This window comes from Lissotriton vulgaris, chromosome 8 (assembly GCF_964263255.1).
Source record: "Lissotriton vulgaris chromosome 8, aLisVul1.2, whole genome shotgun sequence".
In the NCBI taxonomy this organism is placed as follows: Eukaryota; Metazoa; Chordata; class Amphibia; order Caudata; family Salamandridae; genus Lissotriton; species Lissotriton vulgaris.
In genome coordinates, this window is record NC_141696.1 from 573094497 (window position 1) to 573111954 (window position 17458).

A 17458-nucleotide genomic window follows, 5' to 3' on the forward strand; every position below is an offset into this window, starting at 1 on the left:
CGCCCCGTCCCCCGCCTGCCCCTACATGAGTGCCCTTACCTCCGCCGGCGCTGCTCCCGCCTGTCCACTCGCACCAACGCTCCTCCCCTGCGCCATGTCCGCCGCTCCTCCTCCGCCGCCGGTCCTCTGCTCCTGACGTCACCGCTCCTCCCCCGCGCCATGTCCGCCGCTCCTTCCCGTGCTCCTAACGTGACCACGCACGCGCGGCCGGCGCTACTTTTGAGGGACTACTTTTTTTTAATCTAACATTTTAAATAACGTTTCTTTTTTAAATTTATGTAGCCTATAACCATCTACACACCCTGCCGATTTCAACGGTGTATCGGGTGTGTAGATTGGTGCAGTGCTTCCCGAGTTTACCCACCTCAAAGCCTGAAAGTTTCTGCTTTATTATAGTAGTATAGATTGCTGTCATACATGTATGTACATATTTCTTTTTTTAGTCCTTGTGCTTTTATGATTTCTTATGTAATGAACTCGAATAAAGCTTTATACTGCTACTAGTTTGGTTGAATCTGATAGCATTTACTGACCAATGGAAAAATGAAATAGTCTGTGACAATATCAGCCGACCAGGAGATCACAGGATAAAGGGATTAATAGAGGTAAACTTCTCAAGTACAGATAGACAAATTTATAATCTACTACTCATGGTTTTTGAGTCTCATTCAGGCGACAATTCTCACGAAGAGGACAGTAAAGTAAGAAAATATTTTATTGTATATGGTTAATTAAAACCTTTACAAAATTTGCAAAGAAAATATAACATAAAATCATTAAAATGAAAAATGAATAAAAACCTACATTTACTCTCTGTTTTAAAAGGAAAGACAGAAAAAATAAATAAATAAAGAGGACAGCTGTTGCATAGCTGAGCTCATGAGAACTGGGAAAAATGCCTTCAAGATTTGCAAAAATGTTAACCATTTTTCACCAGATCAAGCGTTCCTTTACGTCACGTTGTGCGTGCCAATACGCAGTGTGCTTCCACACCAGAGACCAGTGCACCTTGTAGGGAAGGTTAACATTTGTAGATGGATATGGCTGAGGCAAGGTATACAAGAAAGGCAAACATGTTTACACCAAACAGCCAAGAGCGAGAGATGAGAAATATACTCTCCCCTGGGCTGAGCCAAGATGTGCCTGAAGGGGGATGATACAAACAAGCCAATGGTTTAAACGATTTGAGCCAAGTCCACTTTATGTATATTGTAAATAGGAGGCATTTTAGACATCTGTGCTTTCAAGCCTAATACAAACACTAAGAAAAAGTTAAATTGTTCCCCAAGACACATTTTCGGACTAAAAAGGAATGAAGCACTCCAAAGTAGCAAATCGAAAACATGTCATCTTTTCAGCATTAGAAGAAGGAAATGTACTTTTTTTTATTTCACATCCACCTGGTCGCCATATGTAGCTGCTGGATGGCCAACACGTTACACTGTTAGCCAATTTTAGTATTTTAGTCACATTCTATGCCTTGGAATTTTGCTTCCACCATAATAAGCACAGACTTAACATTTCTAACATGCTACAGCTAACGAAAGGTGCGCCTTGGTTTTGTCTAGCAGAAGGGATGCCTGTACAATGTAGGCTATTCGAAACATTTAATGTACCTGTATGGGACCACATGAGCCATCTCTGACATCACCCTACAGACATGTGCTACCCATCATCTTCCTCTACTGTACATCACCAGAGGCTCCATTGTACATCACACTATGCCCCCTGCAGCACATCACCATGTGCCCTTATAATGCACAGAGTCCTGTAAAAATTGTTTGAAGTTGCTCTCCTTTGAGTGGGACCATCTCAGATTTTAACCTTGACTGTTTGTACTGACTGTAGAACTCTGTGCACTTTACCTCTGGTAACCAGTTTTAAAGTGTTGTGCTCCCCTTTTCAACATGAGCCCTGTTTGCAGGGGTGGAATGGGAACCGAAACCAGCCCTGGCACACTGCTCGGCCGCCCCCCCTAGCGGTTAGGAGGGGGTGCAACCGGGCTGTTTGCAGGCCCGGTTTGGGCCGATTTTGTTACAGGGGGTCGATATTGCTGGCCCCCGGTAACAAAAACTCCCCCAGGGGCCTAAAACCGCCCCTTAACCTGGCAGCCCACCGGGGAAACGCCCGGTGCCCGCTACAGCCAGTCCGGCCCTGCCTGCTCGGAATCTTTAGCTTACCTAATATATGGTACGACAGGGTACAAGGTGGAGAAGTGTGGCTCACCGGTTAGAGGAGGCAGTCCCTGAAGCAGAGGTCATACCCGGGACCAGGGTTCAATCCCCGATGCGGCAGGGCCTTGAGCTCAAAATGTCCACGGACTCGATAATTCTCGCCTCAGTGCCTACTCGAATCGTGGGTTCACACTCTGCAACTCTGGGCACTAGCTTGCTTAGTCTCCACTACGGCCTCACTGCGATGGGATGCCTGGTCTTCACCTTGGGGGTGCCCAGTAGGGGTAATCTCGCAGGGAAAGGCCAGGACGGGTTCCCAAAGCAAGCGCCTTGAGACCTTACGGTGAAAGGTGCTATATAAGAATGTATGATTTACGATTTACCCAGGAACTGTAAATGGTTAAAGGTCCCAACTGGACTTCAGCATTCACTGTGGTGAAAAAGTATGACTGCAAGCCTGCCATCAGTAAGCTGAAGTGCAGGTTTAAACTGAAAATTTGACCAGTCCATTTTGACAGACATAAAATCTCATTTTAAATACTAATAAGTCACCCCTGAGTAGGCTTTACTGCCCATTAAGGCAGGATGCATAATATTTAAAAGTAGGACATGTAAAGTTTAATGTCAAACATGTCCTTAAAGTAAAAAAACAGTCTAAGCCATTTTCACTGTAGCAGGGTTTTGGGAAATACGTGCATACAGGGGTGTTATCTGTGCATTTATAAGCATAGTCTGTATGTGCATGTATGGTGTGTGCCTCCATAGCAAAGTTCAAGCTATTTGCTTTGTTGATGCTCGCTGTAAAAAACATTTAATTAGGATAATTTTAATGTGCTAAGGGAATGAGTGATTATGGATTCAGGGCATTTTTTCAATTCTCAGGCAGTCTTTGAATGATAACTGTTCATATATTGGCCCTGTATTCGAATATCTGCTTCAATGATACTTTCATGAAAAATAGGTCCAAGCAAGTAAATCCATTTTATTGCACCGTTTTCAAACTACATAGCTAAAAAGCCATAGTGTTTGAAGATAACCCTAAAAAGAAACCCTTGAAATATCCCAATGCTTAAGAGCCTGGCGCAAGTATCTCTGCAGCAGCAACTCCTGCTTGGACCAATAAGAACATTGTAGAGCTGATTTCAAACTTCTTTGGACTGACCCTACAATAGTCCATCTTGGTCAAAGAACAGTCCACTACCTCTCGGCCAAAGGGAGTCGCCCCATCACCGATGAGAGCAGTCCATTGTCCATCAGTCGAGGAGGATTTGTGTCTCAGAGGGCAGGTCCAATCGTGCCCTCGCAGGTGGGCTCGGAAGAATGTCCAGGCGAAAATGAACATCATTAATCGTATTTTCATACAGACACACCACATTCGGTGACACAAGCTAGGTGAATCACACAATATTCTTGAGAAAAGGGAATAACACAAGTTTCCCCTTAAATCTGAACAATTTAAAGGCAGCTTGGAGACCCTGCATTCAAACATGATTTTTGTCTTGGGCAGTTAAAAAAGTTGCAAGCGATGTATTTTTCCAGCATCTGCTCCGGAACTCATGTTCTTGTTCTTCGCTGGAATAACAGGAAAGCTTTGCATTGTGTTCTCGCGGCCCCTGTATCCTGTGCTCTTTTGCAAACTTTCAGGAACAATAGCAAAATGTGCCCGACCTTTTTTTCCAGAAGGCGATTTGGAAACGTGCCATCGTCCCCAGCGTCCACACTTAAATGAATGCTTGACATGAACACACTGAAGAGTGTACAGTTAACAACAGGAAATGGAAGGCCCTTATCGTCACTTCCTGTCAAAGCACTATTTGATAGATGGGCTTTCCAAATGTTGATAAAAATATGTTACAGTATTTACAGTATTTCTAACAATAATGTGACATTTTTCAATGTGTTCTTTGCATGGGAATATTGCCATGTCTCGGATTAATGCCAATTTTTTTAATCTTACAGGACATGTTTTGGCCAACTTACTTTGGTAAGTAGAACTAGTTACTTGTTTTCATTAATATAAATATGGTTTACTGTTAATAATGTGTTTAAGTAAAAATAGCGAGCGGTGTCGCACATTACCTGGGTGGGTAGATGCTTTAAAGCTTTCAAAAGTGTAGTGCACAATAGTGGTGCACTTGGCCAAGATGTTCTATTGCAGTGCTTTGATGCAAAGGCATATTATAAATCTTTGTGACAAGGCTGGCTGCCACAAGGTCCTAATTTAACCTGTTCCGTGCTAGTGACGGAACCACTCTGTCACGAGCCACGGGCGCGCTGTGCTCATGACGGAGTGGTACCGTCACGCCTCGGCCGCTCCACCCACGCAGCATCAATTCCCCGCCTGCGCGGGTGAATTAATGAGCGGTTGGGGCCGTGACGGAACCACTCCGTCATGAGCACCGGTGGCTCGTGATGGAGTGGTTTTGTCACAAGCATAGCGGCGCCGCGCGACCCCCCTCCCCCCCAGCGCCGCAGCGGAATTACCGCCGCGGCCAAGGGATTAAATGTCTCAGTGCACCCATCTGGCACAATCAGATGCAAGGGCTGGGTGTTGCAGTCTAGAACCTTTGATTGTCCTACCTATCAGGGTGAAAAGTGGGAGAAAGAAGAGTAATGGTGAGCTGCATAAGGAGAGATACAAAACTACAGAAATGAGGTCCTATGACCACTAGTCGTCACTATGAGCCATATGTATCATTCAAAATTGCGATCGCAATTTAGCTAAGTGTGATGTATGAAAGGAAAACAGCTTCGCAAAATAAGGAATCGCAAAATTTGTAATTCCCTATTTTGCGATTGCATTTAAGGAATCGCAAATTGTGATTCCTTAAATGCAAAGTAAGTTGCAGAAAAAGTGCAATTTGGCCTTAAGGAATCGCAAATTACCACCAACTTCAATTTGGTGGTAATTTGCGATTTCTTTGAAAAATGCACTTTTTTGCATTTTTCAAAATGCCATGCAGCACACATACATGCCCTTAGGACATGTATGCGTGCCACATGTGCACACATGTACATTTCAGGGGTGCAACAGGGTGTCCTTTTGACACTCTGGCACCCTTGAAATTGCATTTTCAATTTGCGATTCTCTAATTGAGAATCGCAAATTGAGAATGTCTTCCCATTCATTCCTATTGGCCTCTAGGCCCATAGGAATGAATGCGGAGGTATTCATTAATTGCGAATTGCAATTTGCTATTCGCAATTAAGGAATATGTAGGATTCGCAAAATTATTTGCAAATCCTACATACATAGCATTTTGCGATTCTCAAATCGCAATTCTCCAAAAATCGCTATTTGAGAATCGCAAAACCAAAGTTCCATACATATGGACCTAGGAGAGCTAATCTGAGATATGGCTCCTAACTGTAGAATGTACATCTTCAAATGGAAGAAAAATAGTTGAATTCTAAACTGTAAAAACTGGTTTAAAATCGAGAATGCCGTGCCTTTCACCTAATCCTACCTGGTGGGGGTCAACCACCTTCAAGTATTTCACCTTGCTACATGTTAACATCTTCTGATACAATCCAAGAGGGCCAACGGGCTGGCAAACCTTACTCATCCTCCAAAGAAACAAAGAAGGATAGCAAAAACAAAGAGAGAAAGAAGGAATAAACAAGGGCTCCAGTTAACAGTAAAAAGTATTCACACCCCTCTGTCCAACCTCACTGCACTTAACGTCACTGCATTCTACTCTGCACTAGTCTACTCTAAACCACTGATCTTTACGCCACTCTACTCTACTGTACTCTGCACCCCTCTATTCTACCTACTGCATTCTACGCCACTGCACTCTACTGTGCACCACTGAACTCTGTGACTACACTCTACTCTGTGCCACTGCACTCTATGCTACTCTGCTCTGCACCACCCTACTGTATGCTACTCTAATCAACACAACTCTGTTCTATGCCACTACACTCTATGCCTCTGCACTCTGCTTCACTCTACTCTACACCACTCTACCCTTTGACACTGCACTCTATGCTGCTGCACTCTACTCTTCACCACTGCACTCTATGCCACTGTACTCTAGACCACTGTACTCTACGCCACTCTACTCTTCTCTACACCATTACACTCTATGCCACTTTACTATGCACCACAATATTCCCTTGTCCTTTATGCCACTCTGCTCTTCACTGCTCTACGCCACTGCACTCTACAGCATTGCATTCTACACCACTCTACATCACAGCACTTTATGTCACTGCACTTTATGCCACTGCACTCTACGAAACTTTACTCTGTACCTCTCTACTTTACACCACTGCAATCTACACCACTCTGCTCTAGACTGCACCATTCTAGTCTATGCCACTACCATCTTTACCACTGCATTCCATGCCACTTAACTCTGCACCACTCTACTCTAGGCGACTGCACTTTATGCCACTGCACTCTATGCGGATCTACTCTACTCTGCACCACTCTACTCTATTCCACTGCACTCTACACCACTGCACTCTAAGCTACTACACTCTATGGCATTACACTCTACTGTACTCCATTGCACTCTGTGTGACCCCATTTTACACCACTCTGCGCCACTGTACACCACAGCACTTTACTCCAACTTTAATCTACTCTGCACCACTCTACTCTATACCACTGCGCCCTAGCCCACTGCACTCTACACCACTCTGTGCCATTGCACTCTATGCCAATGCCCTATCTGCCGCTCTACTGTGCACCACTCTACTTTATGAAACTGAACTATATGCCACTGCATTCTATGGAACTCTATGCCTCTCTACTCTGCACCACTCTACGCCACTACACTCTAAGCTACTGCACTCTATTGTACACCACTCTATGCCACTCTACTCTGATTCGCCCCACTGCACTCTATGCCACTGCAGTTTACTCTGCACCACTCTACTCTATACCATTCTACTCTACTCCACTACACTCAGCGCCTTTGTACTCTACTTTGAACCAATCTACTCCGCCTTTGTACTCTACTTTGAGCCAATCTACTCCATTCCACTGCAATATTTGCCAATTCAATCTACACCACTCTGCTCTACACCACACCACTCTATTCAGTCTACTTCAGTCCACTGTACTCTACTGTATGACACTGCACTCCATGCCACTCTACTTTACACTACTCTGTGCCTCTCTACTTTACACGCCTGCACTTTGTCTCAACTTTAATCTACACTGCACCACTCTCTTCTATGCCACTGCATGCTACTACCCCACTGTACACTATTACTTTCTACTCTACACTGTCCCATTGCACTCTATGCTACTGCCCTCTATGCTACTCTACTCTGCACCACTCTGCCTTATGCTACTGCACTCTATGTCAACAGATTATATGGAACTGTACGCCACTCTACTCTGCACCACTCTGCCTTGCGCCACTGCACTCTATGCTACTACTTTATTTTCTGCACAACTCTATGCCACTGCACTCTACGCCACTGTACTGTGTGCTACTGCACTACATACCACTATTCTCTGCATTACTCTATTCTGCACCACTCTGTGCCTCTGCACTCTACACCACTCTACTCTGCTTCGACTCACTGAAATCTTTGCAAATGCATTCTTCTCTGTCCCACTCTACTCTATGCAATTGTGTTCTAAGCAATCCTACTCAATTCTGCACCACTGCACTCTATGCCACTGCACTCTACTGCCTGCACTACACTTCTCTATGCTACTGCACTCAACACTATTACACTCAAGGCCACTCTACTCTACATCACTCTACTCTGTACCACTCTACTTTGCACCACTGAACTCTACTCTGCACCACTCTACTCCACGCTACTCTACAGCACTGCACTCTATGCCTTTCTACTCTACTTTGAATCAATTTACTAAATTCCACTGCAATTTCTGTCAATGCACTCTACACCACTCTGCTCTACACCACTCTACGCCACTTTACTGTACTCTGCACCACTCTAGTCTATGCCATTGCTCTTTACATCACTGCACCCTATGCCACTCTACTCTCCTCTGCACCACTCTACTCTATATCACTGCAGTCTACACCAGTCCACTGCATCTACCCCACTCCTTTCCACTCTCTTGAATGTGACTCCACTCCACATCAGTCCACTCCTCTGTATGCCATTCTACTCCACTCCACTCTTTGCACTCCACTTGGCCGTCTCCCACTCTACACCACTCTAGTCTGCACCATGCCACTCCACTCCAGACACTGCCTCTCTACTCTATACCATGCCACTCCACTTCACTCTACACCACTCCACTCTATGCTAATCTACTCTATGACATTCCAAGCCACTGTACTCCACTCCACTCTACACCACTTCACTCTATGGCACTCTAGGGCTCTAAGGCACTCTTCTTCACTGCTTCACTCTGTGCCACTCTGCTACACTCATTGTCACTCCATGTCACTCTACGCTATGCCATCCACTCTTGTCTACTTAAGTCTGTTCCACTCCACTCTATGCCACTCAACACCACTTCACTCGACAGAACTCTAGTCCACCCACTCCACCCTATCCCACTCTACCCTACTCTACTCTACACCACTCTACTCTACTCCACTCTAGTCAATGCCAGTCCACTCTACTCTATGGCATGCCACTCTCTGTCACTCTGCTCCACTGTACATCACTGTACGCTACTCCAGTCTACACCTCTCTACTCTACACCACTCCACCCTTGGGTATAGGTGTACAGAGTGGAGTAGAATGGAGTGGCATAGAGTGTCATAGAGTGAAGTGGCATAGAGTGGAGGGGTGTGTAGTGAAATGGCAAAGACTGGTGTAGCATACAGTTTAGTAAAGTATTGTGGAGCGGAGTACACTGAGTGGCATTGCATAGAGTGGAGTAAAGTGTCATAAAGTGTAGTGGTGTAGTGTAGAGTGCCTTAGAGTGGAGTAAAGTGGCATGAAGTGTAGTAGAGTTTAATGTCGTAGAGTGTAGTTGCATAGAGTGTAGTGGAGTGGTTTTGAGAGAAGTAGTTTGGCCTAGAGTGCAGTGGTGTAGGGTGTTGTAGAGTGTCATAGAGTGGAGCGGAATATAGCGGAGTAGAGTGTCATAGAGTGGAGTGGCATTTAGCGGAATAGAGTGGAGGGTTGTATAGTGGAGTATTGTAGAGTGGACTGGCATAGAGTGGAGTAGAGTGGCCTAGAGGAGCATAGAGTGGCATAGAGAGGAATGGCATAGAGAGGAGTGGAGTAGTGTATCGTAGAGGGGATTGTCATAGAGTAGAGTGGCATAGTGTGGAGTGGCGTAGAGTGTTGTGTAGTGACATAGAGTGGAGGGACGTAGAGATGCAAAGAGTGGTGTACAGTGTCATGGAGTTGGGGTAGAGAGGAGTATGCATGGTGTGGAAGTGCACTTCCATTACTGAAAACACATTTTCAATTGCAATGACCAATACATTTGCACAGAGATCCAGTTTTACTGATAAAACAATACAGTACACAAACAACAATGTATGGAAATAGCATTGCCTAGTGTATTGAATTGCTTTGATTGCATTAAGGTATTTGTTCCCCCCGCACTTTAGAATTGCATAAAAATTGCTAATTTGTGCTTTCCTAATTCTGATATATTCTGAACAGCCGCCCGATTTTTGCAGATGACCCCAACATCGCCATGAGCCAATACACTGATTGGCTATGCAAAGCCGTAAAGAAACTGGTTCCTCAAAAAACTATATCCAGAAATAGATCAACTCCGTCCTCTCCATGGTTCTCGGAAATGCTAAGAACGCAAAAACAAATTTGTAGGAATAGGGAGAGGGCCTGGCGTAGATCCTATGACGCAGAAAATAAGTCCCGCTATAAGGAATCTTTGGCAAATTATAAAAAAATTATCATCGAGGCAAAAAGAAAGTATTTTGAGTACCCAAATTGACAACGCAAAAAACTCAAATAAACAACTGTATGATGTTGTTAAACAATTAGCAGGGAATACCCCTGACCTGGTCCCGCCCCCCTCTCAAGTATTTTGCGATGCACTGGCAAACTTCTTTTACACCAAAGTCAATGACATCTATGTAGCCTTTTCTGCCAAAGACGACCTTTCCGCACACCCTACTTGTCTCACACCATCTGACAGCTCTCTCTCGCAATTCAAAGAAATAACCGAGCAACAAACTATGGATATCATTGAATCCATAAAAACAGGATCGGCCTTAGACCCCTGTCCCCCCAAAATTCTTCAGCCTGTTCTGGACCTAATAGTTCCTATAGTTACGCAACTTTGCAATGTTATGTTTAATTCAGGGATTTATCCCAAAGCTCTGAAGAACACCCTCTTAAAGCCGCTACTAAAAAAAACAGCATCTGGCCATAGACAAGCCTAAAAATTTCAGACCAATAGCGAGTCTTCCTTTTTTGGCCAAGGTGGCAGAGAAAGCAGTAAACCAGCAGCTGTCTGAGTACCTGGAGGAATATCAACTGCTGGACAACACCCAGTTTGGCTTCCGAAAATACCACGGCACGGAAACCGCCCTCATTAAAGCCGCCGATGACATCAGGGTCATTAGAGACCCAGGAGGCACTGCTGGACCTCTCTGCGGCTTTCGACACGGTCGATCATTCCATCTTGATCGACCGTGTCGGAAGGATGGGCTTACAATTGGGAGCCATAAATCTACTTGCCTCTTTTTTGTCTGGCAGAACTCAGACAGTTACGCTAGGGCCATTTCAATCAGCTGAGCTATCACTACCTTGCGGGGTTCCTCAAGGCTCATCCCTGAGTCCGACACTTTTTAATATCTATGTGTCAGACCTAGCCAGAGTCTGGGATGGGCCTTACCTCCTATGCAGATGACACCCAGTTGGTCCTCGCCATCAACAACGACGGGGAAGAGGTGGCGGAGCGCTTCCAGGAGGGTATGCAAGCAATTGGAGACTGGATGTCCTCAAGTTGCTTGAAACTCAACTCCGAGAAGACCGAGGTGGTCATCTTCGGGAAGTTTTCTCCTCGCTGGTCATCTGTTTGGTGGCCTTCATCATTTGGAACCCTGCCCAATACTGTTTCAAAGGTCAGGAATTTGGGAGTTATGTTTGATGAGCATCTCAAATTCTCCGCTCATGCAAACCAGACAGAAGCTACAGCTTTTTACAAGTTAAAACTCATTAAAAAAAATCATGCCGTTCCTGCCTGACAGTGCAGGCAAAACTTTGGTTAGTACTCTTGTATTATCCTCACTCGACTATTGCAATGGCTTTCTTGCCAATGCTCAAGTTCGGGTCATTAACAAAATGCAATCAGTCCAAAATGCTGCAGCGAGACTACTATCCAAAACACCCAAATTTAATTCCATTGCTCACATCATTCGCAACTATCACTGGTTACCAATTAAAAAACGTATAAAATTCAAAACACTCTGTCTGGTGTTCAAAGCATTGCATCATCTCGGCCCGCAGTTCCTTAGGAAACAATTCCAACTATATCTTCCGGCAAGGCAATTAAGATCTATGACCTTGCACCAATTAATGGTGCCCCGCACTAAGACTGTTTCCTGGGGTGACAGATGTTTCTCAGTCACGGCAGCCAGACTTTGGAATTCACTCCCGCTCTCAATTAGACTAAGCCACTCTCTTTACTCTTTTCGTAAAGATGTAAAGACCTGGCTATTGCCCAGTAAATCACGCAGTAATCACACTGGTAGAGGTATGAATCGAGTCTTCAGCGCAAAGACGCCCTCGGGCATATGTTCGCGCTTACCAAATTGCAAAAATAAATAAATAAATAAATATTTGCACAGTTCGTGTACAGACATTTAAATGTTGTTGTTTGCTAGAAAAAAACTTTCCTTTCACTTCCCCAGCTTGCCAGATAAATCCTCTCACTTTGAAGTCAGAGAAAGAAAAGAAAACACCAAGCTCCCCGGGAAGACAGAGCCTGACATTCGACCTCTCTCTTCGAATGCACAGCAAATGTGACAAGATAAAAACTAAATTCAAAGGCCTGTTCACAGAAAGCGAGCACTCATGAAAGAATCTAGTAAACAGGCTATTCTCCACGGGAGGGACAAAGACATGTTGGACAGCCTAAAATGAATAAAACCAGCATATAAAAAGAAAGCGAATGCCTTTTTTTTATTTATTTTTATTTTTATTTGGAGTCAAAATACATCACAAAAGTTAAAATACATAATTAGATCAATCTGGACATGAACATAACAATTAATTCACAGGTTCATTAAATAGATGCTTGATCCACACATTCATTGAATAAATACTTACGACCGCTAATAGAGAAAACTCGCATAAAACCATCAATATATAAAAATAAGCCTATTTCCAATATATACATCAACATAATATGCGAAGTAGCATTTAATGCATCTATTGCAATAGTCTCCCTCCAATTACTTACCGGGGCCCAGAACCTTCTTCCAAAGTCCCGTACTTTCCCCCCCTTATACTCATAAAGGCAGGTCTCAATATTGTGTATTCCAAGGAACCTGGATAACCACATTTGGAAGATGGTGCAACAGTATCCTTCCACCCCGCTGATATCAAGATCCTAAGGACGGCTACAAATATAAAAACCAGGGCTTCTTCTTCGTTGCCCAAATTTAGGTTAGAGTCTGTGCCCAAGATCATCAGGGTAGGGGATAGATCGATCTTGTGACCTAGCAGCCCCTCCCATAATTTTTCGATCTCTTTCTTCACTGGGGTCAGAAGTCTGCAGGAAAAAAACATATGCAGCAGGTCTGCTTGTGCCCCCCCACATCTTGGGCAATTGTCATCCGCTCTAGCCGCCCATGTAAATAATTTTGCCGGGGTATAGTATAAGTTGAACACTGTTTTATAATGTTGAGCTTTGTGGCTCTAAATATTCTTTTGTTCAGTGCTAGAGCCAAGTCAACGTCTACATTTGGGTTTCAAAGTTTATTGGACCATGCAACCTCAGTCTTGTCGACGTCATCATGAATCTCTACAAGAAGGGTGTTATATATGGGCTTAATTTTATTGGATCCATTGGTCAATGCTTCCAGGAGGGGACTATTTCCTGGGGAAGGCGGTTTTGGTGTAATAGCCTTCAGGGAGCGATCAACCTGGGTATAAGCAAACCAATGATTGTCTGGAATTTCATAACTCTTTTGTAAAGCCTCAAAGCTTATAATCCCATCCCCATCCATTAAATCCCGTAATGTCTTAATGCCCAGCTCCCTCCAGATTTTTAAGGTCCTTTCTATTCCTAATCTTGAAAAGAAGCTAAACCTATAAATATGAATATATGCATTAGTTTTGGGGATATTACACAGTTTTCTACTAGCCTTCCATACCCTCCAAACGCTATCAATGATTTTGTATCTCGCTTTTTTATAAAATCTTCGATCTACTTCGCATAACAAAATACCCATCGCCTTTCTTCCCAGCAATAGTTCAAAGATAGAGAGGGGTTGGTATACGTCCGATTTGGCATTGTTGATATGGGCATCTGATTGGAAAAGTATCGTCATTTGTGTTAGAAGACAGGTCCAATGGTATAGCCTTAGATTAGGGAGATTCAACCCCCCCTTTCCCGCGGGAGAGAGAGAAGGTTTGTTGACCGTCTTATTTTGCCAAATTGCCAAATAAATTTAATAAATACAGATTCCAATTTCAACATTATTTTTTCCTCAATGAATAGTGGTATGGCCCTAAAAAGATATAATAACTTTGGGAACATTGACATCTTGACTGCATTTATCCTTCCAATCAATGAAAGGTGCAGGCCATCCCATCTTCTCAGGTCAGTCTCTATTGATTTTATAAGTGGTAAATAGTTTCCTTCCACTATTTTCTCTACTGCAGCGTTAATTGTTACCCCCAGGTATACTGCTGCTTCCACATATCTGGAATCTGTCTTTACTATATTCTTTGTGCAAATTATCTGGGTCTTTGCTTCGTTCAGTAGATATCCTGAATTAGCACCGAATTGTTTTGTCAGATCGACCAAAGTTGTCATTGCCTGCTGTGGATCGTTAGTAAATACAGCCAGATCGTCCGCATAAGCTAATATTTTATTTTAGAACCCATTGATTATCACTGGTTTTAACCTGGGGCACCCCAAAATTGCCTGAATGAGCGGGTCAATGTATAGGGAGAAAAGAATTGGGGAACATGGGCATCCCTGCCGTGTTCCTCTTTTTATATGGAAGGTATCAGATTTCTCACCCATAACCGTGACTCTGGCCACGGGATCAAGATACATTGCTTTCGATGCTCCAATAATTTTTTGCCAGAAACCTCTTCCTATCAGAATGTTCCAGAGATAGCTCCAAACCACGCGGTCGAAAGCCTTCTCCGCATCGAGCAGGATCATGGCGACCTTCCCCCCCCCCCGTGGCAGCATGGGCGTCAAATATAGCTATTGCTCTGCTTCTGTGATCCGTTGTGCCACGTTCGGGAACAAACCCATGCTGCCAAGGAGAGACAAGACCACCAATAATCCTTTTCAGTCTCGAGGCCCATATTTTGGAGTATAACTTAGTATCAGAATTAATTAGAGAGATCGGTCTGTACGACCCCGGGTTCTCACTAGGTTTCCCTTTATTGTGAAAGATGATGATATGTCTCTTTCCAAGAATCCGGGGTTTCTCCCTTATATACTATCCCATCAAAAAGATCTACCAAGGGGCCTATAATTTCAGTTTCAATACATTTATATACCTCCAGGGGAAGCCATCCGGACCGGCGGCCTTCCCTGGGGCTAGCTCCTGGAGGGCGGTTTTGACTTCCAATTCGGTAATGTCTTTATCCAGTTCCTCTTGGAGAGAGGCATCAAGGCATGGGCCTGAATCCTCTAAATTTGTATGTTGTCCCCCATCCATTGTTTCCTCATCATATAGCCTTTGATAGAAGTCTCTAAAGACACGCAAGATATCTTTGGTTTCTGTATATTCTCTGCCCCTTTCTTCTATCTTCTTTATAGTGTTTTTGGACCGCTCCTGCCGAAGTCGTAGAGCCTGGGCTCTACCAGCATGTTCGCCAGTTTCATACCGATTAGCTCTTGTAGCCTGGTATTCCCCCATCGCCTTCTGAGTGGACATTTTCTGAAGATCTGCCTTAATGGTCATAAGTGCTTTATGGCTACTACTACAATCCCCACCCGATGCATAACCTTAACATGCTCTTCTTCTATATTTATAAGTCTGTCTAATAGTTTCAATTCAGCCTTTCTATCTTCATTCCTTAGTTTAGTAGAATAACTAATGGTTTCCCCTCTCAGAGCCGCTTTAAAGGAGTCCCATACTATATTTCTGGAGGAGCTATATCTATTAGCTGAGAAGAAGTCATCAGACCAGCTCTTGATATGGGCGATGAATCTGGCATCCTCCAGTAGTCTCCTCTCAAAAGACCATGGGGGTCTAGTTGTTCTACAGTAGCTCCTCTGATAGGTAATTACTAAGGGATTATGATCTGAAAGCACTCTTGGCAGTTTAGTTATAGTTACTTTATTAATCTCTGATAAGGAGATAAAAAAATAATCCAGTTTAGAGTGCTTCTGAGCAGGGTTTGAGAAGTATGTGAAGCCAGATTTAAGAGTCTCCTTGACGCCCCAAATATCCACTAAATATATTGATTCTTTCATAGCTTTAATTGCCCTATACACCCGTGGCTTCCGCCCAATACACTTTACGCTATCCTCCCAGCTAGCAGAGATATTCAGGTCTCCACAAACTATTATATGTACCGCCCAGCCAACCAATTCGATCTCCAGGAAGTCAAATATTTCCGGGTCATCGCCCTTCGAGCCATAAATTACACAAATGGTATATCCTAACTCCAGCTCGGCGATCACCCATCTACCACAGCTTTCTGCTTTTACCTTTTTGGCCCCTCCCAAAGATTTCCTTAACAGAATGGCAACCCCTCTAACCATTGAGGTTTGTAATGAGCAGGCAACCAGATCAAACCCCTTCATTAACAAAAGGTTCCTTTTTGCCCATGGGAGGCGCGTCTCTTGGAGACATAACACATCGATTTTATTAAACTTAGCAAAGTGGGCCAATCTTTGTCTTTTCCTCCAATCATTCAACCCCCCAGCATTCAATGTACATATTTTAATGTCTGACATCTTTACTTTTAATTTGACCTGTCATCCTGTTCTGCCACTTAGTCTTGTTGTTAGATTTCAACTGATTCAACCGATTCCTATGTCCAAAAATAATCAAAACCGTAGCGATGCACTCTGAACTCCATTTTAAGTCTTTTTTCATTTTTCCACCCCCACCCCCCCCCCCAGGTTCCCCGCCCCCCACCCAGGCTCCCCGCCCCCCACCCCCCAGCTCACCCACCCACACTGTGAGGCGCACAACACTAGTTTGTGCATTTGATGGACATGCAGTTGCAATGAGGATGTCAAAACACCAATATTTAGTTACAAAAACACCCGGAAAAGAAGACAAAAACCAGAATAATGGAAATCCAACTTAAACAGCAACTATCCAAGCTTTGCCACACATGAGGGCTCTGACCGTTAGACTGTAAAAAGTAGATTCTGAGCATAATTGAGAAATATAGTGTTTTCCCTTCATTGATGACTTTAAGCCGGGCTGGATTTATTAGATACGCTTGAAGTTTCCTATTTTGAAAGGGCTTTATTAGCCCCCTTAACCGCCAGCGTCTTTCTACTGTCACATGGCAGAAGTCCGGGCGGACAAAGAAAGCGAATGTCAGTTACAAACCACAAAGCCAATAGTAAGCAAGGGGTTGGGTGGATTCCCATGGAAGTTTTAAGAATGCTCTCAAGAAGTCTTTAGCAACCAGACAGATGTTGTCAGGCTCCTTCTTCTGATCTCTTCGGGCTGTGCTGAATTACCTATAACTTCCCCTACAAAACTCCCCCAGAGCCCGAAGTTGTGAACACAGGCGACTAGGATAGTTCTGCCGGGGAAGGAAAGGAAGGGGACAGCGGGGAGGGAGATCTGAAACGAGAATGAGAAGTAATTAGAATACACCCCCCCACACCCTCTTATGAGAACCTTCCACTTTCTTTCCTATCTCGTATCATGTAGTGTCACCCCTACCTGTAAAGGAAAATACGGTGGATCAGAACCTAGGATAAGAGACTTGAGGCGAAGTCAGGGTGTTGCAACCAACTGTAGAAGAAGACACACAAGATATATATATATATATCATGTAACTCTCATTTCTATGTGAGCTGAACTTATACACCCACTATCCCTCTGCATACCAAACAATGTCTGCATTAATTCCTGAAGATTCAACAATCCCTCTGACCTGAAACCCCTATCTCGTCTCTCCTGTGTAGGGATGAAATGAAGTACAAAATATTGTGAAGACAATCACAGTTGTTCGGGAGTCAAGAA

At 43.9% G+C, this 17458-nt stretch overlaps 1 protein-coding gene across 3 annotated transcripts in view; it reads left to right on the forward strand.

Annotated features, from left to right (window-relative positions):
• PROZ (protein Z, vitamin K dependent plasma glycoprotein) overlaps positions 1-17458 on the forward strand; it is a 263433-nt gene that overhangs the window by 119649 nt on the left and 126326 nt on the right. For all 3 annotated transcript variants that reach the window (XM_086934408.1, XM_086934409.1, XM_086934410.1), the window contains one exon: positions 4134-4158. In XM_086934408.1, coding sequence (XP_086790534.1) covers positions 4134-4158 — 25 coding nt within the window. The remainder of the gene's footprint in view (positions 1-4133; positions 4159-17458) is intronic.